This window comes from Neovison vison, chromosome 8, assembly GCF_020171115.1.
Source record: "Neovison vison isolate M4711 chromosome 8, ASM_NN_V1, whole genome shotgun sequence".
NCBI classification, from domain to species: Eukaryota; Metazoa; Chordata; class Mammalia; order Carnivora; family Mustelidae; genus Neogale; species Neogale vison.
In genome coordinates, this window is record NC_058098.1 from 48,772,732 (window position 1) to 48,795,772 (window position 23,041).

The 23,041-nt window shown below is 41.0% G+C and overlaps 1 protein-coding gene across 1 annotated transcript; it reads left to right on the forward strand.

Annotated features, from left to right (window-relative positions):
- Window positions 1-11,995: 11,995 nt before the first annotated feature.
- LOC122915402 (cystatin-13-like) lies at window positions 11,996-22,608 on the forward strand. The gene is made up of 4 exons (XM_044262211.1): window positions 11,996-12,294; window positions 17,127-17,240; window positions 18,530-18,569; window positions 22,556-22,608. Exons 1-4 carry the CDS (start codon window positions 12,067-12,069, stop codon window positions 22,606-22,608), a joined length of 435 nt encoding a protein of 144 aa, XP_044118146.1. The 5' UTR covers window positions 11,996-12,066.
- The last annotated feature ends 433 nt before the right edge of the window (window positions 22,609-23,041 follow it).

Here is a 23,041-nt window from a genome sequence, read left to right on the forward strand (position 1 = left end):
CACATTTTATTTAATAATCTACTATGGATACATATTTGGGATGTTCTCATGTCTTTTTTTTTTTAACTATTAGGAAGAGTATGCAGTGAATAATTTCCAATTTTGTGCCTGTAGGCACGTATTTCTGTGAGACAAAAATGCTAGATGTGGAACACTGTGCTGAGGAATATGTAACTTTTAAACTTTTAACAGAGATTGCTAAATCACTGTAACAAAGGCTGTTTGATTTCTACTCTTTCCGTGCTGATGAAGGTGATTTATCAGTGGGGCATTATCATTGTTTAATTTTTTTCTCCTTGTGTAGGGGAATAGTTACATTTCTTCACTGGGTTAACTAGAGTTTTTATTGTTGAGGAGGTTAAGCATATTTCCATTTGAGTATTTTAGACATGTATATTTCTTTTCCTGTGATTTGTGTGTTCATGACTTTTCTCTGAATTTCCTATTGGATTTTTGTCTTAAAAATTACTCATACAAGCACTTTGATATTATGAAAATTAAAATTTACTCTGTTACATTTGTTCCATTCTTAGCACTTGTCTTACTTTATTCCCACTAGGATGACTATAATCAAAAAAGACAGATAGTAACCAGTGCTGGCAAGGATGTAAAGAGATGAGAACCCTCATACACGGCTAATGGGAATGTAAAATGATCCCCTCACTTTGTAAATCCATCAAGTAAGTAATTCCTCAAAAAGTTAAATACAGAGTTACCATGCAACCCAATAATTCACTCTTAGGTATATACTCAAGTATTTACACAAAAGATTGGAACATAAATATTCATAACAATATTATTCATAGTAGCCAAAAAGTAGTGTTAAAAAACAAAATGTGATGAGTAGATTTGAAGGCCTAATTGGTTTTGTTAAACGATTCATGAATTAAGCAGCATCCTATCTAGAAAATAGAGGGGAACTTCACTGAACTAAACAAGCAGACAAACAGAAAAGTGTTATTAAAGGCATAGAGAGGTCATTAAAAGAAGAAGGAGGAAGAGGGGGAGTAGGAGGAGAGGAAGAAGAAAGGAATTTATTACCAAGAGATGAATTGTTTAAGCAAAATTACTATCCTAAGGGGAGCATAAGGGAGTTTTTCAGTTAATTTCCTAGTGCTGACCAGGAAATTCCGTGTTTACTGGTTAAAGATTACATTTCTTGGGTGTTAAAACTCTAGTTAGGTTAGTTATTAAATCTTGGTTTACTGCCTTTGGGGCCTTAACCTAAGTGATGCCATTTAGGCCTGTGGTTTTGCTTTTAACTGTGGAAACAACCCAAATGTGCACAAATGGGTGAATAGAAAAATGAAATGTGGCATACACATACAATGGGGTATTATTTGGTAATAAAAAGAAATTAAGTAGTAAGATGTGCTATAACATGAATGACTCTTGAAAACATGTTAAGTGAAAGAAGCCAGACACCAAAAGGTCATGTATACAAACGTCCAGACTAGGTAAATCTGTAGAGGAAGAAAGTAGATGAGTGGTTGCCTAGAGCTGAAGGGGGTGGAGAGGCTGGGTTTCTTTTTGGAGTAATGAAAACATTCTAAATTGGGTTTGGGTGTAGAAGTGTTAATTGTACACTACCTACAAGCCACTGAATTGTATACTTATGTGGATGCATATGTGATATGGGAATTAGATTTTTTTAAATTTTTTTTATTTTTTTATTTTTTATAAACATATAATATATTTTTATCTCTAGAGGTACAGGTCTGTGAATCACCAGGTTTACACACTTCACAGCACTCACCATAGCACATACCCTCCCCAATGTCCATAAACCCACCACTCTTCTCCCAACCCTCCTCCCCCCGGCAACCCTCAGTTTGTTTTGTGAGATTAAGAGTCACTTATAGTTTGTCTTCCTCCCAATCCCATCTTGTTTCATTTATTCTTCACCTACCCCTTTAACCCCCCATGTTGCATCTCCACTTCCTCATATCAGAGAGATCATATGATAGTTGTCTTTCTCCGATTGACTTATTTTGCTCAGCATGATACCCTCTAGTTCCACCCACGTCATTGCAAATGGCAAGATTTCATTTCTTTTGATGGCTGCTTAGTATTCCATTGTCTATATATACCACATCTTCTTTATCCAGTCATCTGTGGATGGACATCTAGGTTCTTTCCATAGTTTGGCTATTGTAGACATTGCTGCTATAAACATTCGGGTGCACGTGCCCCTTCGGATCACTACGTTTGTATCTTTAGGGTAAATACCCAGTAGTGCAATCTCTGGGTCATAGGGTAATTCCATTTTCAACTTTTTGAGGAACCTCCATGCTGTTTTCCAGAGTGGTTGCACCAGTTTGCATTCCCACCAACAGTGTAGGAGGGTTCCCCTTTCTCCACATCCTGGCCAGCATCTGTCATTTCCTGACTTGTTAATTTTAGCCATTCTGACTGGTGTGAGGTGATATCTCATTGTGGTTTTGATTTGTATTTCCCTGATGCCGAGTGATATGGAGCACTTTTTCATGTGTCTGTTGGCCATCTGGATGTCTTCTTTGCAGAAATATCGGTTCATGTCTTTTGCCCATTTCTTGATTGGATTATTTGTTCTTTGGGTGTTGAGTTTGCTAAGTTCTTTATAGATTTTAGACACTAGTCCTTTATCTGATATGTTGTTTGCAAATATCTTCTCCCATTCTGTCAGTTGTCTTTTGATTTTGTTAACTGTTTCCTTTGCCGTGCAAAAGCTTTTGATCTTTATGAAATCCCAATAGTTCATTTTTGCCATTGCTTCCCTTGCCTTTGGCGATGTTCCTAGGAAGATGTTGCTGTGGCAGAGGTTGAAGAGGTTGCTGCCTGTGTTCTCCTCAAGGATTTGGATGGATTCCTTTCTCACATTGAGGTCCTTCATCCATTTTGAGTCTATTTTCATGTGTGGTGTAAGGAAATGGTCCGATTTCATTTTTCTGCATGTGGCTGTCCAATTTTCCCAACACCATTTATTGAAGAGGCTGTCTTTTTTCCATTGGACATTCTTTCCTGCTTTGTCAAAGATTAGTTAACCATAGAGTTGAGGGTCTATTTCTGGGTTCTCTATTCTGTTCCATTGATCTATGTGTCTGCTTTTGTGCCAGTACCATGCTATCTTGATGATGACAGCTTGGTAATAGAGCTTGAAGTCCTGAATTGTGATGTCACCAACTTTGGCTTTCTTTTTCAATATTCCTTTGGCTATTCAAGCAAGGTCTTTTCTGGTCTTTTCTGTACTTTGTCAAATGCTTTTTCAACATCTATTGAGAATATCATATGGTTTTTTTTCTTCCGTTTATTAATGTGTTGTATCACATTGATTGATTTGCAGATGTTGAACTAACCTTGCAGCCCTGGAATAAATCCCACTTGGTTGTGGTGAATAATCCTTTTAAGGTACTGTTGAATCCTATTGGCTAGTATTTTGGTGAGAATTTTTGCATCTGTGTTCATCAAGGATATTGGTCTGTAGTTTTTTTTTTTTTTTTAATGGGATCTTTGTCTGGTTTTGGAATCAAGGTGATGCTGGCCTCATAAAATGAGTTTGGAAGTTTTCCTTCCATTTTTATTTTTTGGAACAGTTTCAGGAGAATAGGAATTAGTTCTTTAAACGTTTGGTAGAATTCCCCCGGGGAAGTTGTCTGGCCCTGGGCTTTTGTTTGTTTGGAGATTTTTGATGACTGTTTCAATCTCCTTACTGGTTATGGGTATGTTCAGGCTTTCTATATCTTCCTGGTTCAGTTGTGGTAGTTTATATGTCTCTAGGAATGCATCCATTTCTTCCAGATTGTCAAATTTGTGGGCATAGAGTTGCTCATAGTATGTTCTTATAATAGTTTGTATTTCTTTGGTGTTAGTTGTGATCTCTCCTCTTTCATTCATGATTTTATTTATTTGGGTCCTTTCTCTTTTCTTTTTGATAAGTCTGGCCAGGGGTTTATCAATCTTATTAATTCTTTCAAAGAACTAGCTCCCAGTTTCGTTGATTTGTTCTGTTGGGGTTTTTTTGGTTTCTATTTCATTGATTTGTGCTCTGATCTTTATGATTTCTCTTCTCCTGCTGGTTTTAAGGTTTCTTTCTTGTTCTTTCTCCAGCTCCTTTAGGTGTAGGATTAGGTTGTGTACCAGACCTTTCTTGTTTCTTGAGAAAGGCTTGTACCGCTATATATTTTCCTCTCAGGACTGCCTTTGCTGTGTCCCACAGATTTTGAACACTTGTGTTTTCATTATCATTTGTTTCCATGAACTTTTTCAATTCTTCTTTAATTTCCCGGTGGACCCATTCATTCTTTAGAAGTATGCTGTTTAGTCTCCATGTATTTGGGTTCTTTCCAAATTTCCTCTTGTGATTGAGTTCTAGCTTCAGAGCATTGTGGTCTGAAAATATGCAGGGAATGATCTCAATCTTTTGGTACCAGTTGAGACCTGATTTAGGATGGAGGATGTGATCTATTCTGGAGAATGTTCCATGTGCACTAGAGAAGAATGTGTATTCTGTTGCTTTGGGATGAAATGTTCTGAATATATCTGTGATGTCCATCTATTCCAGTGTGTCATTTAAGGCCTTTATTTCCTTGTTGGTCTTTCGCTTGGATGATCTGTCCATTTCAGTGAGGGGAGTGTTAAAGTCCCCTACTATTATTGTATTATTGTTGATGTGTTTCTTTGATTTTGTTATTAATTGGTTTATATAGTTGGCTGCTCCCACGTTAGGGGCATAGATATTTAAAATTGTTAGATCTTCTTGTTGGACAGATCCTTTGAGTATGATATAGTGTCCTTCCTCATCTCTTATTATAGTCTTTGGATTAAAATCTAATTGATCTGTTATAAGGATTGCCACTCCTGCTTTCTTCTGATGTCCATTAGCATGGTAAATTGCTTTCCACCCCCTCACTTTGTCTTCAGATCTAAAATGAGTGTTAGACCTGGAGGTGTCTTCTGGTCTAAAATGAGTTTCTTGTAGGCAACATATAGATGGGTTTTGTTTTTTTTTATCCATTCTGATACCCTGTGTCTCTTGATTGGGGCCTTTAGCCCATTAACATTCAGGGTAACTATTGAGAGATATGAATTTAGTGCCATTGTATTGCCTGTAAGGTTACTGTTACTGTATATTGTCTCTGTTCCTTTCTGATCTACTACTTTTAGGCTCTCTCTTTGCTTAGAGAACTCCTTTCAATATTTCCTGTAGAGCTGGTTTGGTGTTTGCAAATTCTTTCAGTTTTTTTGTCCTGGAAGCTTTTAATCTCTCTTTCTATTTTCAATGATAGCCTAGCTGGATATAGTATTCTTGGCTGCATGTTTTTCTCATTTAGTGCTCTGAATATATCATGCCACCTCTTTCTGGCCTGCCAGGTCTCTGGATAAGTCTGCTGCCAATCTAATACTCTACCATTGTATGTTACAGACTTCTATTTCTGGGCTGCTTTCAGGATTTTCTCTTTGTCACTAAGACTTGTAAATTTTACTATTAGGTGATGGGGTGTGGACCTATTCTTATTGATTTTGAGGGGCGTTCTCTGCACCTCCTGGATTTTGATGCTTGTTCCCTTTGCCATATTGGGGAAATTCTCCCCAATAATTCTCTCCAGTATACCTTCTGCTCCCCTCTCTCTTTCTTCTTCTTCTGGAATCCCAATTATTCTAATGTTGTTTCGTCTTATGGTGTCACTTATCTCTCGAATTCTCCCCTCATGGTCCAGTAGCTGCTTGTCCCTCTTTTGCTCAGCTTCTTTATTCTCTGTCATTTGGTCTTCTATATTGCTAATTCTTTCTTCTGCCTCATTTATCCTAGCAGTCAGAGCCTCCATTTTTGATTGCACCTCATTAATAGCTTTATTTTATTTCAACTTGGTTAGATTTTAGTTCTTTTATTTTTCCAGAAAGGGCTTTTATATTTCCCAAGAGGTTCTCTCTAATATCGTCCTCTTTTTTGAGCCCGGCTAGAACCTTGAGAATTGTAATTCTGAACTCTAGATCTGACATATTACCAATGTCTGTATTGATTAGGTCCCTAGCCTTTGGTACTGCCTCTTGTTCTTTTTTTTGTGGTGAATTTCTCCACCTTGTCATTTTGTCCAGATAAGAGTACATGAAGGAGCAAGTAAAATGCTAAAAGGGTGGCAAAGATCCAGGAAAATATGCTTTAACTAAATCAGAAGAGATCCCAAATTGTGAGGGGGGGAGAAAGGGGATAAAAAGAGGTTCAGAAAGAAAGAAAAAAAAAAAAGAAACAATTAAAAAAAGAAAACAAATAAAGAAAAAATATAAAAAAGAAAAGAATATATATATATTAGATAAACTAGTTTAAAAATGTTTAAAAAAAGGTAAAAGTTAAAAAAAATTAGCAGAACAAGAGAGGGAAAAAAATTGAAAAAGAAAAAAAAATTAAATTAATTGCAAGACTAAAGAATCATGGGGAGAAAGCCATGAGTTCCATGCTTTGCTTTCTCTTTCTCTGGAATTCTGCTGCTCTCCTTGGTGTTGAAACTGCACTCCTCGGTATGTGAACTTGTTCCTGGTTGGATTTCTTGTTGATCTTCTGGGGGAGGGGCCTGTTGTAGTGATTCTCAAGTGTCTTTGCCCCAGGCGGAATTGCACCGCCCTTACCAGGGGCCGGGCTGAGTAATCCGCTCCGGTTCACTTTCGGGAGGTTTTGTTTCCTGAGCGCTTTCTGTAGAGTTCCGGAGGAGGGGAATGAAGATGGCGGCCTCCTGGTCTCCAGCCCGGAGGATCCGAGAGCTCGGGGTCCCACTCCTCAGTGTGCCTCAGAAAACAGCGCCCATTTAACTCCCGTCTCCCTGGCCTCTGGCCGTGCTCTGAGCTCACCAGGCCTGTGACCGGTTCAAGGTAACCCCCAGCTGGGAGCTCATTCCTCGGCTCTGTCTCTGTAGCCGGCTTCCCCGTTCTAATACCTGAAACCTCTGTGACACTCAGGCACCCCCGATCCTTCTGTGACCCTGCGGGACCTGAGGTCACGCCGACCCCGTGTGGGCTTCGCCCCGGTTTAGCCTCTGGAGCGATGTCCCTCAGCGGAACAGACTTTTAAAAGTCCTGATTTTGTGCTCTGTCACTCCGCTGCTTGCTGGCAGCCGGCCCCTCCCCCCACGGTCTATCTTCCCATCGCTTTGGATTCACTTCTCTGCCAGTCCTACCTTTCAGAAAGTGGTTGATTTTCTGTATCTAGAATTGCTGTTCTTTTTCTCCTTGATCTCTCGTTGGATTTGGATTTGTAGGTGTTTATAATCTTTAGATAAGCTCTCTAGCTGATCTCCTGCTACCTGAAGTAGTCTCAGCCTGCTACTTCTCTGTCATCTTGACTCCCCCCGGGAATTAGATTTTAATACAGCTATTTAAAAGGCACTCTACACATGAGCCACAAGCCCAGGTACATCCTAGCTGCTCTCTGAATCCAGGGGACACCCTGGGTGATAAGCACCCCACTGGGCCCTTCTTGAAATCCTGATGCCTGCAGTCATGAGTGAAAAGAAAGACTTTTGGGGTAGTAATAGCTTCTGGAGCAATCGTTATCTCTTGTTTCTGTGACCCCAAAGTAGATAGAGTGTGATTGGTTGGGAGGAGAAGTTTTTGGATGGAGGAGTGGAGGCCCTCAGGCTCTGGCTTCATGGAGCCTTTCACCTGTGGGTCCACACCCATCACAGCATTCAGCAGCTCCCCCACTCCGTTTTATTTCCCAGGACCATCTTCTTTAGAAGATGTGGTATCAAAAGTGGGCTCCTGTCCAGAATTCACATTGAAGGGTGTGAGTATCTCTCTGCTTTACACTGTACAACTTCCTCTGGACACCAGGACCAGGTAGAAGGTGGATTAACAGGGGCAGCGAGAGAGAGCTCTCACCACAGGCCTGTTGTTTTCCAACAACTGATGTGTGGCCAAGAGGGGGAATGGATTCATTTTGGATGTGCTGTCTGCTCAAATTCCTGACTCACTTTGAGCCAAGACAATGGAGGAAATTGTCTTTTTCTTTTGAAATTTTTTTATTACTATGTTCAGTTAGCCAGTGTATAGGGCATCATTGATTTTTGATGTAGTGTTCGATGATTCATTAGTTACATATAACACCCAGTGCTCATCACAACATGTGCCCTCCTTAATACCCATCACCCTGTTATCCCATCTCCCACCCTTTTCTGTAACCCTCAGTTTGTTTCCTGGAGTCCAGAGTCTCTCATGGTTTATCTTTCTCTCTTTTGGATTTTATTTTATTTTTTTAAAGACTTTATTTATTTATTTGACACACAGAGAGAGATCACAAGCAGGCAGAGAAGCAGGCAGAGAAGAAGGCAGAGAAGCAGGCAGAGAGAGAGGGGGAAGCAGGTTTCCTGCTGAGCAGAGAGCCTGATTCAGGACTCGATCCCAGGACCCTGAGAGCATGACCTGAGCCGAAGGCAGAGGCCTAACCCTCTGAGCCACCCGGGTGCCCTCTTTTTTGGATTTTAAAGAACTTTTTCCATAACAGAGAATTGAGTCCTCTACCAAACACCAAATATCTTCCAAATAAATTATTCTGTGTTTTCATTCAATTCTTGACTTTGCCTGGATGTGCACGTGTGTGTGCAACAAAATGTGTGGCCAGATTAGTTATTCTTTTCCATTTTGGTGTCTGTGTTTTACACCTGTTTAGAAAGTGTTCCTCAGCCTGAGCACACAATTTTGTCTCAAACATCTGAGCCTTCAGCCAGGCAACTCTCAGGTTTCACAGGCCCAAGAGTTTGTCTTCTTGTTTGGAGTTTTACCTTATGGCTCTCAGGGATGATCCTCTTCATGTTGATCTATAATTTACTCTGGAAAGACAAATATTAATCCCCAGGTTTCTTGAGTTCCTGGGAGCTCCCTGTCACAGCCAGGTTCTCTGCAGAGAGGGATGGAGCCTGCTCCTTAGTGGAGCTTGGCTTGGGGCCTGAGAACCACCACCAAGAGAGGGAACCCTCACAGGGGGAGGGAGGCAGAATTGTGAATATTTATCTGGGACAAGGTTAACAATGGGGGGGGTATATGGCTAGTGGGTCTGTGGGGATCTACTCATTCATTCACCCCACAGAGGTATGTTATGCCAGGACTGCCACTGTCAAATGATGCCTTCTGCTTGGTGTTTCTGTGGGCAATCCCTGCCAGCCATAGGCACCACCTCCCCAAGTGCTTCTCAGTCCTAGATTCCCTGAGCATGGCAGTTTGGTGCCTCATCCTGCTTCTAGGACTACAGAGTCACATAACAGAATGCCAACAGAAACCAGGTAGTTTCGTTTCCTGGGGGTTCAGTCCTAAACCCAGGAATTTAGAAAGCCAGGAGGTGTGAAACACACGAGATTTCTACATTAGGGGCAGAAGCTGCTGGTCTTGCTGAGCCTGTGGGGCTCTGAGAGCTGAGGGACCTGTCAGATGTGCCCACACTTGAGCAGCATCAGCAGCCCAGCCCGGGCTTACCTCACAAAGGGGCCACAGATATGACCACCTGGCCAGAGAGTATAGCCAGAGGGCAGAAACACCCCTGACTCAGGCCTGACTAACACCCTGACCAGGTGCAGGGACATGAACTGACCGTGCTGGGCAGAGAGTGGCCCACCAGTGGAGCTGGTCATAGCTCAAGTCCTCAGGAAGGAGAAAGATACATCCTTTGGGCAAGGACAGCCAGGCCACGTCTCAGCAAGCAGGAGTGTTGTGAAGATCTTGGTTCTGAGGTGCGTTTGGGGTGTAGCTGTGCCAGGTGGGGAGGGACTATAATGCCAGGGTGGCCTCCAAGGGTGCCCTGGGCAACACATTCAGACGTCATGGAGCAGAAGGTCTCACAGGCCAAAGTTAGCTGCTCTACTAAATCCTATGTGTATCAAGTGGGTGCAAACTATCAAACCATCAGGTGAGAGGCTAGATAGGGAAAGGAAGCAAGTTAACATACTTCAGGTATGGAGGCAAGCTGGGGAGAAAAAAAGAACATGTTGCCCAGACCCTGGGCTTGTCATGCTCTCTGCTGCCTCTGTCTCCATGCTGATGGGGTTATGGGACCCACAGTGGGGGTTTGAGCAAAGCCTGTGCAGCAGATCTGAAACATGTACTGGCCCTGAGGAGATGCACAGGGAAGTTTGCTTAGCAAAGCTGGACATGTTGAGGATTGGGTTGGTGGTTCCTGGGGTGAGAACACGTGGGGCCAGGATGGCATTATTGTTGGGTGGCTAACATAAGACTTTATGAATATTATGTTTTCTGAGTATCTCATGTGTACTTAGTATCTGATGGATATCAGATGTCTCTCGGTTCTGCTGTCACATTCCTTATTCAACTTAGGCAAGCTATACTTACCACATGTCTGTAATGAACACAACTTTATGATTCTGCCTTTGTCTCTTTGGGGGAGGAAAAATTTTGTGCCCCCTTCAAGGTCCCTTCTAGCTAGACTAAGAATCAAATTGATACACAACAGATTAACAGGAGAAAAATCAAATTTAATTTCATACATATGGGGAATCCACACAGACATGGAAATTCCAAAGACAGTCAGGCAAACTGAGGTATACATGTCATGCTGAACTAAGGAAAAGAACTATGGTATGGGGTTTGGGACTTCAAAGGGGAAGAATGTAAACCTCAAGAAGAAAGAAAAATAATTAATGTTTGTGGGACTCCTGGGTGACTCAGTGGGTTACACCTCTGCCTTCAGCTCGGGTCATGGTCTCAGGGTCCTGGGATACAGTCTTGCATCTGGCTCTCTGCTCAGCAGGGAGCCTGCTTCTCCCTTTCTCTCTGTCTGCTTCTCAGCTTACTTGTGATCTCTCTCTCTGTCAAATAAATAAATAAAATCTTAGGAAAAAAAAAAAGAATTGATGTTTGGTAAACAAATGCTTATTGGCCCTATGGAAACAATGGAGTACAGAGAGGACTTTGATCTAACAGCGCTTGCTATTGTAGGTAGGACCTCTCTACCATACCTTACTGATAGTATAATGTAGTTGTCTGTAGTATAATGTAGTTGTCCAGGAAGTTCTCTTCTTGGAGCAGGTCCTCTACCTAAATTCTTTGTAGGCAGCTGGAGGAGGAGAAAAGCTAAAGAACTTTTCCTGAATCTGCTGGGTTTTGATTGTTTTTAAAATCAAAATAATCTTCATGGCAAAGCGGCTCCTCTTGAGGTTGGCCTGCCTTTGGCCCCTATATCGCTCAGGCTATTTGCTTTTGCATTATATGTACTTAACACAGTAACTGTTGTGCCTCTGTCTCATGAACTACACCTTGATTAACTTTCTATGCAGAATGGAATCTCCCCAACAGCAAATGTACATTAAAGCTGTGATCTACAGATACTCATCAGTTATACTGCGATAGGTCTGAAGGTGTGTTTCAGGCAATGAGGTAAAACTCTGACAGGTAGCCTGAGGCATTTATTTGACCTCTTTGTGAGACCTATTTTCCCTCCTGTGTAAAATGGGCTACTTATTATGTGGCCCCAAGGGAGATTATTAAAGAAGAGAAACATGTGATATCCTTATTATAGGGTCTGGCAAGACTCAATAATGCTCCACAAACAGATGCCAGTGTGATTGCTACTGAGCCTGACTGGAAATGGGGGAGAAAAAAAGGGGCAGTTTTGAAGCCAAAGGCTCCCCTGAGGATTTTCATCCATGCTCCCGAAGAGGAGACAAGATGAGTTTTGAGGCCCATGTTGTCCCTGAGGCAGTGCTTCTGTCCTTGTGCCTTTCTGCGCACTGAGACCTGATATAGACAGGCACCTGCGCTGGATGTGCAGGGGCCTCGCAGGCCAGGAGGCAGGGGTCACTTGGTGGGGAAGGAAAGGAGTGTGAGTGCATTCCTTCCAGAAGGGAACAGCCAAGATGGGAACATGTGCTGAATTGTGACTGCCGATTTCTCACTCCACTTCTCTTTTGGGAAGGAGAGAGAGAGAAGCCCATAGGACACAAAGCTAACAGAAGTTCTCTCTCTTTTACCCCTAGCAGTGCCAGGAAGACTGAGGGGGTGCAGAAGCAGCAGGGCCAGCCCAGCCCATGTCCTTCCCCAGTCCTGGAAGGACAGAAGGAACAAGGCTTATACCCGCTTGGCTGAGGTGCCATGGCCAGACTCTGCCTGAGCCTGCTGCTCCTGGTGGCCACTGTGACCTTTGTGTCCAGAGGTGTCCACACCTGGGGCAGATCGAAGGTGGTGAGGAATTTCCAAGACATCCCGGAAACTTACGTCTATGTGCGGCAGGCACTGTGGCATGCCATGAAAGAGTATAACAAGGCCAGCAAAGACAAGTACACCTTCAAGGTGGTGAAGGTCCTGAAATCCCAGGAGCAGGTTGGTGAGCATGTTCTCTTTGCTCTTTCTTTCCAAGATGCAGTCATGGAGGGGCCCATTATCCACAAAGGGCACAGACCCCAGGGAGGGGAAAACAGCTGAGAGACACTGTTAGTCAAATATATATTAATTTTATTTTAGGGGTTTTGGGAGGAAAGTTAGTTACACTTTATCCTTTATCATTCTGGGACAAAACATAAAGTAGCCATTAAAATAACTTAAAATTGATTACAATCATATTGGAAAGCATAGGTGAGAGTCCAAGAAGGGTTGTTGAAGGGGCCAAGTCTGGGACAATTTGGGCTGTTATCATCAAAATGAGTCAGTATAGTTATGGATTATAACACAGAGAAAAAGCAAAGGAAGTGCAAGTCCAGCTTTTATTAAAAAAAAAAAAAAAAAAGGAGGGAAGGCTCTTGTTTATAGAAAAACACCTACCTGTAGATGTAAAAACCTGTAAGTAGGAAATCATCATGGCAATAACTACTTCAGGCAAACGTCATAAATGAGTCCTGCAACCACTGGGTGGGAGAGTGGTGGGGGACAAACTGATGCAGGGATTCTTTCATTAATTAATTACACCAGGGAAAAGATTGTAAAAACAATCAGGAAATTTGGCAAGTGCCTTGTTTACCAAAATGCTTGTTACCAACACTGGGATAGACTGACATCATGTGCCCCTGATGTGAGGTCATAGAAAGGACACAGCATCATCTGTGCATGGTATCCCTTGTCTAGAATCTACCCTCCATAGGTTATCATGAAGAACAATGAGACAAATCCATATTATGGGGCATTCTGCAACACCTCTTAAAAATATCAGTGTCATGAAAGATAGGGAAAAAAGCAGGAAAACTTCCAGATTAAAGGAGGTGTAAGAAACATGGCAACTAAATGCAATATGTGGTCTTGTATTATCTCTGGGATTAAAAAAAATTAAAAACCAGTAAAAGATGTGTTTGGAGGAACTGGAATATGGACTGTATCATAGAAGAGATCATTGTACCAATGTTGTATCCCAAGAAAGATGTGGTTTGGGGGAAACTCGGAGAGGAATCAGTAGGTGCACAAAAGGAATGGGGGTTCAACCAGTCAGTCTGGATGGAGTTTAAGGAAGGGAAGAGGGAGGGGCTAATGGGGAATGGGGCTATCTGGCAACGTTGGAGTGACATGCAGTACAGGGACAGTCTTTGTGCTCCTCTTCCTCCTTCACTAGCCCTGTTTCCTCTCCATCCTCTGCCCTCTAACCTTTGTTGTCCATCCCTGCAGGTCATCAGGAACCTGCTCAGGTTCCTGTTTTCTTAATGGGGTCAGGAGAGAAGGCTCATTTGGCAGCTTCATGTCCCTGTGAGGCTGGGACATTTGGCCCCTTGACCATCCTCCACACTCAATGGGCCTTGGCTCCCTCCTTTTTGTATGTGTGGTCCTGGCTATGTTGTTTGTGTTTCTTGAGTAGTGGACATCTGGGGCCAGGATGTGTGTCACCACTGGTGGCCAAGTTAAATATTAGATAAATTAGTTTAAACTAAAAAGTAGTTAAATTTAAAATAAAGTAAATATCAACTGCCTTGGGAGCTCATTTATATGCAGTGAACTAATTGATAGTGAACTATTCCACTTTCATGGACTTTTCTTTATCTACAATTTTTCAGTTTCACAAATAGATGGTTCTGCTTTACTTAATCAAAAGTACACTGAATTCTCATGTCTCAAAAATTATATATCATTTTGTACTGTGTGCTAGTTTTTTCATGAATGCACATTTTATTTCTCAGCTCACTGTAAACACTTGAATGCAGGTAAGAATTCAAAAGAATCAGGTAGAAACAGGATCAAAAAGAGTCTAGAAGAGAAGTATTTAAAATTCCTTGACCTTCCATCTACATACCAGTGGAAAACACACTGAAGAAAAAGGTAAGGAAGAATGAAACATCACCCCCCAAACAAAATTAACTCAAAACAAAACAAAAGCAAAAAGAAAAATTCTTGGTGATAATTCAGATTAAACTTAGTAACACACACAGACTCTATATAAAGAGTGCAGCTCTATCTTATTGGTTGATTTAACTTTAAAGTACAAAGATCTATATCAGGAGTTGGACAATTATAGCCTGTAGCCAAGTCTGTCTTGCTGCTTATTTCATATGCCCCATGAACTAGTTATAAGAATAGTTATAAGAAACAAAAAAGGAATATTTTGTGACATGAAAAATTACATAAAATTTAAATTTCCATGTCTATAAATAAAGTTTTATTAGAACATTGCCACCTGCATTGTTTGAGTACAGTCTAGGACTACTTTTCTGCAGTACTGACATTATTGTGTGTTCTGAGCCTAAAATATTTACTCTCCAGTCCTTAAAGAAAATTTTGCAGCTACCTGTTCTTTTTCATAGTTGACCGAGGCTCTGTTGCAGATTCTGTGCAAGGGGAATGATGGTAAAAGCACTGTGGGTCTGATTATATGCTAATTTCTTTCAAGAAATACAATGCAGTGCTATAAATGTATTTTCTCTTCCTTATAATTTTCTTTTTATTTATTTATTTATTTATTTGACAGATGGAGATCACAAGTAGGCAGACAGGAAGGCAGAGAGAGAGAGGAGGAGGAAGCAGGATCCCTGCTGAGCAGAGAGCCTGATGCGGGACTTGATCCCAGGACCCTGGGATCATGACCTGAGCTGAAGGCAGAGGCTTTAACCCACTGAGCCACCCAGGCGCCCCCCCTTATAATTTTCTTAATAATTTTTTCTTTTCTCTAGCTTAATTTAGTTCAAGAATGCAGTATATAATATATATGATACACAAAATATGTGTTAGTTGACTATTTATGTTATTGGTGAGCCTTCTGGTAAACAGTAGGCTATTAGTAAGTTTTTGAGGAGTCCAAAGTTCCACTTGGTTTTTTGATTGTGCCTGTAAGTCCCACATTGTTCAAGGGTCAACTGTATATACAGTGTACTTTGTTCCAGACCTGGTTGCTTTTCATATGCTCATTCAGATCTTGTAACTCATTACACAGGAACTATTTTCTTCTACTTTAAAGAGAAAATAGGCACAGACAGGTTTAGTATTTTGTCCAGGGACACACAGCTAGTACGTAGAAGAGCCAAGATTTAAACCCAGGTTGCCTGTTGTGAATGAGCACATGTTACTGCCTGAGTAATATGGGTGGAGTGCAAGTGGTAGGATATTGCAGCCAGATGAAAGATGTCTTGGAAGGTCAGGAGAGTCAGACACCTGTCTGTGAAGACAGTGAAGGGCTGCCTCAGCAGCCAGGACCCCTATCCTCTTCCCTTTTCTGGGCAATCAGGGGACAAGTGAGGGCTGGTGGTCAGTTGGTGGATTGTTGAGGATGATTCAGAGCAGTTTGGTTTTATGGTGATTTTAACTTGGAAATATTAGTCAAACATAAAGCAAGGGCTCTCAAATGGGTATAGGTTTTGCTAGGCAGGGGATTTGGGGCAATACCTGGAAGGCTTTTTGGTTATCACAACCGGAGCTTTTTGGAACTAAGCTCTGACACTTAGTGTGCAGAGACCAGGGACGCTGCTAAATACCCTGCCGTGCTCAGGGCAGCCCCTACCACAAAGACTTACATGTCAATAGTGCTGAGGTTGAGAAACTTGTTATCCAGTCATTAAAAATGTTCTAGGAGTACGTCTGAAAGTCACTGAGTTGAAAAATGGAAGCGAAGACCCAATTTCTTGCATTTCCAATCTGACTTGTTATTTCCTGAAGGCACCCCCAGAAGCAGCTGGCTGTCCTTACACTTACACATATAACTGAAAAATTTTAAAGTATATATGATATCCAATAAACCATACTTACAGTTCTGCCAACCACTACCATTCCATTCAATGCCCAGGCAACTTCTCTCGAATGTCCAAAAAGTTTACTGTATTTTCAAAATGATCTCTTACTCTTCTAGGATCAGTTATTGTGTTTAACTTGGTCATTTTCTTTAATACATTCTCTCCCTTAAGTTTTGTAAAATGTTACCTTGTTCTCATTTTTAAATAATAAGAGTCTCCATTTGCCATTGTGGTATCTCCATTTTCCCATAGGGCTCTCTAGAACACCAGGGCTGGTGGGGGGCTCTGCATGGGAAAGGAAGAGGCCCTGAAATCAGGGACTTGGGAGGGTGCATCATGTGCAATAGGGTTTGATTGCTAAAATTGCCAAGGAGACTAGAGAAGCAGTATCCTCCAAGGAAATTTCAGTTCTGGGATGTCTTGTCTTCTTCTCCCAATATCTATTGATGATGTATGAAGATGTTATAGACTCTGCTGTTTATTTTCCAAACTCCAATAAGCAAACCATTACCTTTCCCAGGAAAACACTGTTTGGGGAATAGTTTTCTTGCTTTATCTTGGGGGGTAGTCATCATTATTTAACATTCAATACCATGATAAGAGAGACAGAGGGAGCAAGATCATGTTAAGGACCCCTTCCCCTCCAGTTACCCCCAAATTTCTGACACGGAAAATGTAAGAGGAAGAGAAGGAGGTGGACATTCTTTGCCCTAAGCAGTCAATGACATGTTGTTTCTTATCAGAGATGACACTTGGTATCATATATTCACTTATGATACCTAATTTTTATTTTTTAAAAGATTTTATTCATTATTTTGAGAGAGGGGGAGAGAGAACACAAGAGAGGGAGAGGGGCAAAGGGAGAGGGAGAAGCAGACTCCCAGCTGAGCAGGGAGCCCAACATGGGACTTGATCCCAGGACCCAAGGATCATGACCTGAGACAAAGGGAGATACTTCACTAACTGAGCTACCCAGGTGCCGCTATGATATGTAATTTTTAAATTACTCTTTGACAGGTCACAGACAGTTTGGACTACTTTCTTAAAGTCAAAATTGCCCGAACAATGTGCAAGAAAATTTCAGGAGAAAATGAAAACTGCTTGTTACAACAGGATCCCCAAATGAAAAAGGTATGGGCTTGGCCAGGTCTGTGTACCAGACAGAGAAAACTGATAGGACCGATTCTGCTTTGATTGTCTAGTTTTCTTCTTCCTCTCCTTCTCCTTCTTCTCCTCCTCCTCCTCCTTCTTCTTTGTGGAAAGACAGTTTTATTATTGTAAATTCCATAGCACTGAAGCATTGTAAAGAAAACTTAGCTTTTTTCAAATTATTATGTTCAGTTAGCCGCTGTATAGTACATAATTAGGCCTTGATGCAGTGTTCAGTGATTCATTAGTTAAGTGTAACACCCAGTGCTAATCAAAGCAGATGTCCTCCTCAATACCATCATTCTGTTCCCCCCTCCCCCACCCTCCTCCCCTCTGAAACCCTCAGATTGTTTCTCAGGGTCTGTAGTTTCTCATGGTTCATCTCCCTCTCTGATTTCCATCTCCCCCTTTGGATTTCCATCCCTTTCCTTTTGGTCCTCTGTGCTATTGCTTACATTTCACATATGAGTGAAACCGTATGATAATTTTCTTTCTCTGTTTGACCTACTTAACATAATCCCCACAAGTTCCACCCATGTCGATGCAAATGGTGGGTATTCATCTTTTCTGATGGCTGAATAATATTCCATTGTGTATGTGGACCACATCTTCTGTTGAAGGGCATCTTGGCTCCTTCCACAGTTTGGCTATTTTGAACATTGCTGCTATGAACATTGGGGTGCATGTGCCCCTTATTTCCACTACATCTGTATCTTTGGGGTAAATATCCAGTAGTGCAATTGCTGGGTCATAGGGCAGCTCTATTCTTAACATCTTGAGGAACCTCCTTACTGTTTTCCAGGGTGGCTGTACCAGCTTGCATTCCCATCAACAGTGCAATTGTGGTATTTCCATTTCTCCACATTCTTTTCAACATTTGTTGTTTCCTGATTTGTTAATTTTTGCAATTCTAACTGGTGTAAGATGGTATCAAATTGTGGTTTTGATTTGAATCTCCCTGTTGGCTAGTGATGATGAACATTTTTTCATGTGTCTGTTAGCCATGTGTATGTCTTCTTTGGAGAAGTGTCTATTCATGTCTTCTGCCCACTTCTTGACTGGGTTATTAGTTTTTTAAGTGTTGAGTTTGAGGGTTTCTTTATAGATCTTGAATATCAACCCTTTACTTGTAATATCATTTGCAAATATCTTCTCCCATTCCATGGGCTGCCTCTTAGTTTTGTTGACTGTTTCCTCTGCTGTGCAGAAGCTTTTTATCTTGATGAAGTCCTAAAAGTTCATTTTTGCTTTTGTTTCCCTTGCCTCTGAAGATGTGTCTTGAAAGAAGTTACTGTGGCGGATGTCGAAAAGGTAACTGCCTATGTTCTCCTCTAGGATTTTGATGGATTCCTGCCTCACATTGAAGTCTTTCATCCATTTTGAGTTTATCTTTGTGTATGGTATAAAATGGTCCAGTTTCATTTTTCTCTATACAGCTGCCCAATTTCCTCAGCACCACTTATTGAAGGGACTGTCCCTTTTCCATTGGATATTTTTTTCTGATTTGTCAAAGATTAGTTGACCATAGAGTTGAAGGTTTGTCTTAAACCATATTCTGATCATATTCAGGACCAGGGACAGCCAGATTCTAGACATAGCACACTGTTTCTATAAGCTTTTGCTGATATCTTTCTCCTCTGCCAACACACACATGCACATAGACACTTGGTGGCTTAAAGCAACACCTGTTCATTATTTCTCACTGATCTGCAAGCTGAGCTGGATTTTGCTGGACAGATTTGCCTTGGCGATCTTTTCATAGAAGTTACTTCCAGTTTTTCTTTTTCATGGTTGAAGATACATACACAAGTGTCTCTGTTTTTTGTATTTCCTTCACCTATTTGGTATATACCTAAAGCTGGCATGACACATGGCTAAGCAAAAATAATGGCAGATTAATGATTCCTTAAAATTGACCAGACATGTGCAAATAAAATGCATCTTCATATTCTAATGGATAGTAGGCTCCACAGCAGAGCACCAAATGCAAGAGGATGGCTACATCTAGAGATTAAGCTATTATTTTAAGTTACTAGGACTAGTTTTCAATTAAGTAACATTTAAAAAATTCTAGTAGATACTAAGAATGATATATCAAATGCCCATGTGCTTGATTTTATAACTATTGTCATTGTATTACATTAATTTAAAATGTTTATTTCAACCAGTAAAATATTAAATATGCATTCCACCCCCTCCTTTCTAAGATACACACTCAAGTTGTTGAGAAGTGTTCCTACCCATTAAAAATAAATTAATCCATGTATACAAAGTTTTGTGTGTTTTTTAAAATGTACAGAAATTTTAGAACTTTCTCTTATTTTCTTTTCCACTCAACAACATGTTTTGAGATTTATGATGTTGGTACAATCTGTTATTGTTTATGTTAAATGGTTTCTTGGGTCACTTAATGTGTATATAAATCAGCTAAATTGGTTTTGTTACTACATATTAAGCTCTTATATGACTGTATTGCATCATTTTTGACCTTCTATCTACTTGTGGTCATCTTAAAATTTCACTTTAACCACAATGCAGCAGTGACAGGATGCATGCTGACCGAACAGATTTGGGGCTCTCCTTGGGACACCCCAGGGAGTGGGACCACCATTCAGCCCCTTGTGCAGCTTCAGCACTGGTGGGGCCACCACACATACTTGTAACCTCAGTTTTACTCTCCACAGTGGTTGAACCAGTGCACCTTCCTTCAGTGGTGTATATGGTTGTTTATTTTCCCTCAGCACTTGGGGTTAAATCTTAAATATTTTCATTTTGAAGTATGTGAAAGGTGATCTCCCCACCATTTCATTTGGTTGATCTCTGATTTCTAATGAGTTTGAAATATTTTAATATCCCTAGTAATCATCCAGGTTAAATCTCTATGCCTTGCTTTTTTTTTTTTTTTCCTGGAACAACCAACTGGAGGGCTCCTTTGAGGAGCCACAGCCAAGTCACTGGAACCCCCTGACTTCAACATCTCATGCTTCCTACTTCCTGCCTCTATCTACCCTTGGCCAAACTCAACTTCAAACCAGAGGGTGATTATGGATGTGATCTATAGAAGTAAGAGGGCAGAAAGCCCATTGAAACAGACTGTAGAGGCTATAGGGTAAGGGTGCCCATTGGTCCAGCCCATTGAAGTCACTGGTCTTTCAAGACACACTAGTTAGTAATAGAAGGAATGCTGACATGGAGAGACACATGGAATAAAGCCAGCATGGGGGCAGGGGTGGAAGCAACAAGATCAATAGGAGGCTATCTGGAGTCTAATGGAATACCACAAGTGAGAGATGATGTTGGTTAGGATGGTGGAGGTCCTCAGTTCTGGATATTTGTGAAAGGCTTGACTGGAATTTGCTGATGGATTGGCCATGGAGAGTAAGTGGAGAAGAGTTGAGGATGATTTCAAGTTTTGTGGGGTTTGGAGGTAGTTCTCTCTCTTGGTTTTCTCTAATGCTCTCATCTTCTACATGGAGCATCTGGAATTCAGTAGACTTTGTCACCTTGATTACATCCACTTATCAAGAGGAGAATCCTTTCTGTCTTGCATTTCAGAGATCCTATAGATTTGACCCCATATGCTTTTTTTAGTTATTTATTTGGATTTAGGAAGGAAGAAAAGGCAAACATTTGAGCTCCTTGGAATCCAAGTTTAAAACTTGATATGATTTTAAATAGTTATTAGATTCATCTCATGTAGAAAATTTGGAACTTTCAAAAGTATTAAGTCACTTATAATCAACTATAAATACCATTATGTAAAGTTTACCACTGTCAATACATTGTTATTTATACTAACTTTTCTATATTTTATATTTGTACACTTGTGTTGTTGAAATCATACTCTATACTGTTGCATAACCTAGATTTTCATTTAACAATAAATTTTAAGAATTTCCCAAACTCTAAAATTATATGAGAGCACTATATAGTGAAACTATGATTTCATTTAATTGTGTTCCACATTTTACTGTAGACCATCCCTCAGAATTGGTTAAGTTTTCCTAACTTTTAGTTATTACGAGCAGTGCTTTAATAAATATTGTTCTTTGTTTCTATTTGTGTGATTATTGTTTCCTTGTGGGCAAAGTTCCTGGACGTTAAATTACTCAAAATTTTTTCACTTAAAGATTTTTAATATACATTCTTCACATGTCCTCCAGGATTGATTCTGATAATTGGGTTTTCAATTCCTGTTTCCTGATTGTTTTCTTTGGCTGATCCAGAAGTTAAGCAATTAGTCTACCCTCTGATAAACCCACTCCCTTCCCTTCCTACTACTGCTAAGAAACACCTGAACCCATCCCAGACACCCTTCTAGCCAGAATGAATTTCTGGACTGGCCTTAGTTCTCCAATGGCCTGTCTGGACTGCTGGTAGCTTGGTCTTATTTTCTTCCTCAGGCTGATCCCTCTGTATTTGTATCTTACACAACTTCAATTCTGTTTGATGTTGCCATTCATGTTTCCACTGATGTAGTGGAGGTATTCCTCCTTTACATTCTTATTCTAACTGAATAAAATCTTTAGGAGTGAGAATAGGGTTATAAGTGAACTCATCCCACACCAGAAGCCTGAAACCGTGCTCATTCTGCAGGCCCTGGGAAAGAGCTCTATATGTTCCCTCGGTTCCCTGGCTGCAAGTTTTGCTTCTAGTCTCCGGTCCAGAGCTTGCCCTCTCCCACCAAGACATTCAGGAACCTGTACTATTCTTGCTTCTTCTGGGAAGGACTCCCTGGGCCCTCCAGGTGGAATGCAGTCTCAGTAGGCTGCAGGGGAGTCAGTGGCTGGATGAGGGCCAGAGCTAGAGATGAGCATTGCTGAGAATAATCAGTTTCTGGGCTCCTACCACCTACAATGACTTCAGATCACAGGTGAATTGGCAGGGGTCCATCCTGGTGAGTGAGACTGGCTTCTCTGCCATCAGGTCTCAGGTCTAAGGGCTCCAGGAACTGCAGGGGCATGGCTAGCTCAGGCTGCCTTTAGCCACCCTGAAGCCAAATTCTGGCACCTAGAAATAGAAACTTCTGTTTGTTTTTCATTTTTCTTTCTTACAAACTGATTATTCTTTTTCATCTCTTTTAGATGTTTCTTTGCACCTTTATTGTTGCAACAAAACCTTGGAAATTTGAATTCACTATGCTGAAGAAACAATGTGAAGAGGCCTAATTACCTTCTAGCATATTCCACTGCTTTCACTTCCATTTTAAAGAAGCAAATACACTTGTAAATCATTTAAATAAGCTGACCCACTGACTTCACTTTTGTGGCCTTTGTGCTTTTTTGTATGCACTTCAGGGTCTGATACTGAGAACATGATGCCTTTTTACTGTGTTGTCAGCCTCTTCTAGTTGACCCATTCATTTACTAGCAGGACAATCTGCTACCAGTAGATGGAAGAGAGTGTATGCCTGTTTTCCAGATCTCATTGAACTCTAAGCACAAATTACTTTTCACTGGCAGCTGTTCAAGAGAACTAACTGGAAGACCCAATCCTTGACTGTTTTGAGCTGTTGAGTTGTTTTGGCAAGGTTCTGAGGGTCTAGCTCCCTTAAGAGTGTCCCTTCCCTGGATTTCCACCCAAATCTCCCTGCCTGGGACTCCAGGGAAGACACAGCCCATTGGCTTAGAAACAATTTTAGACAGCTGGTCCAAATGGAAGATAGTTGGGTCATGTGTGGATCTAGAGTGCACTTTTGGTTTTGAAGTGAAGCAGAAACAATGCAAGGGTGATTGATGGCTCATGGATAGTAAGCTGCTTTGTGCATGAATGTGTGTGTGTGT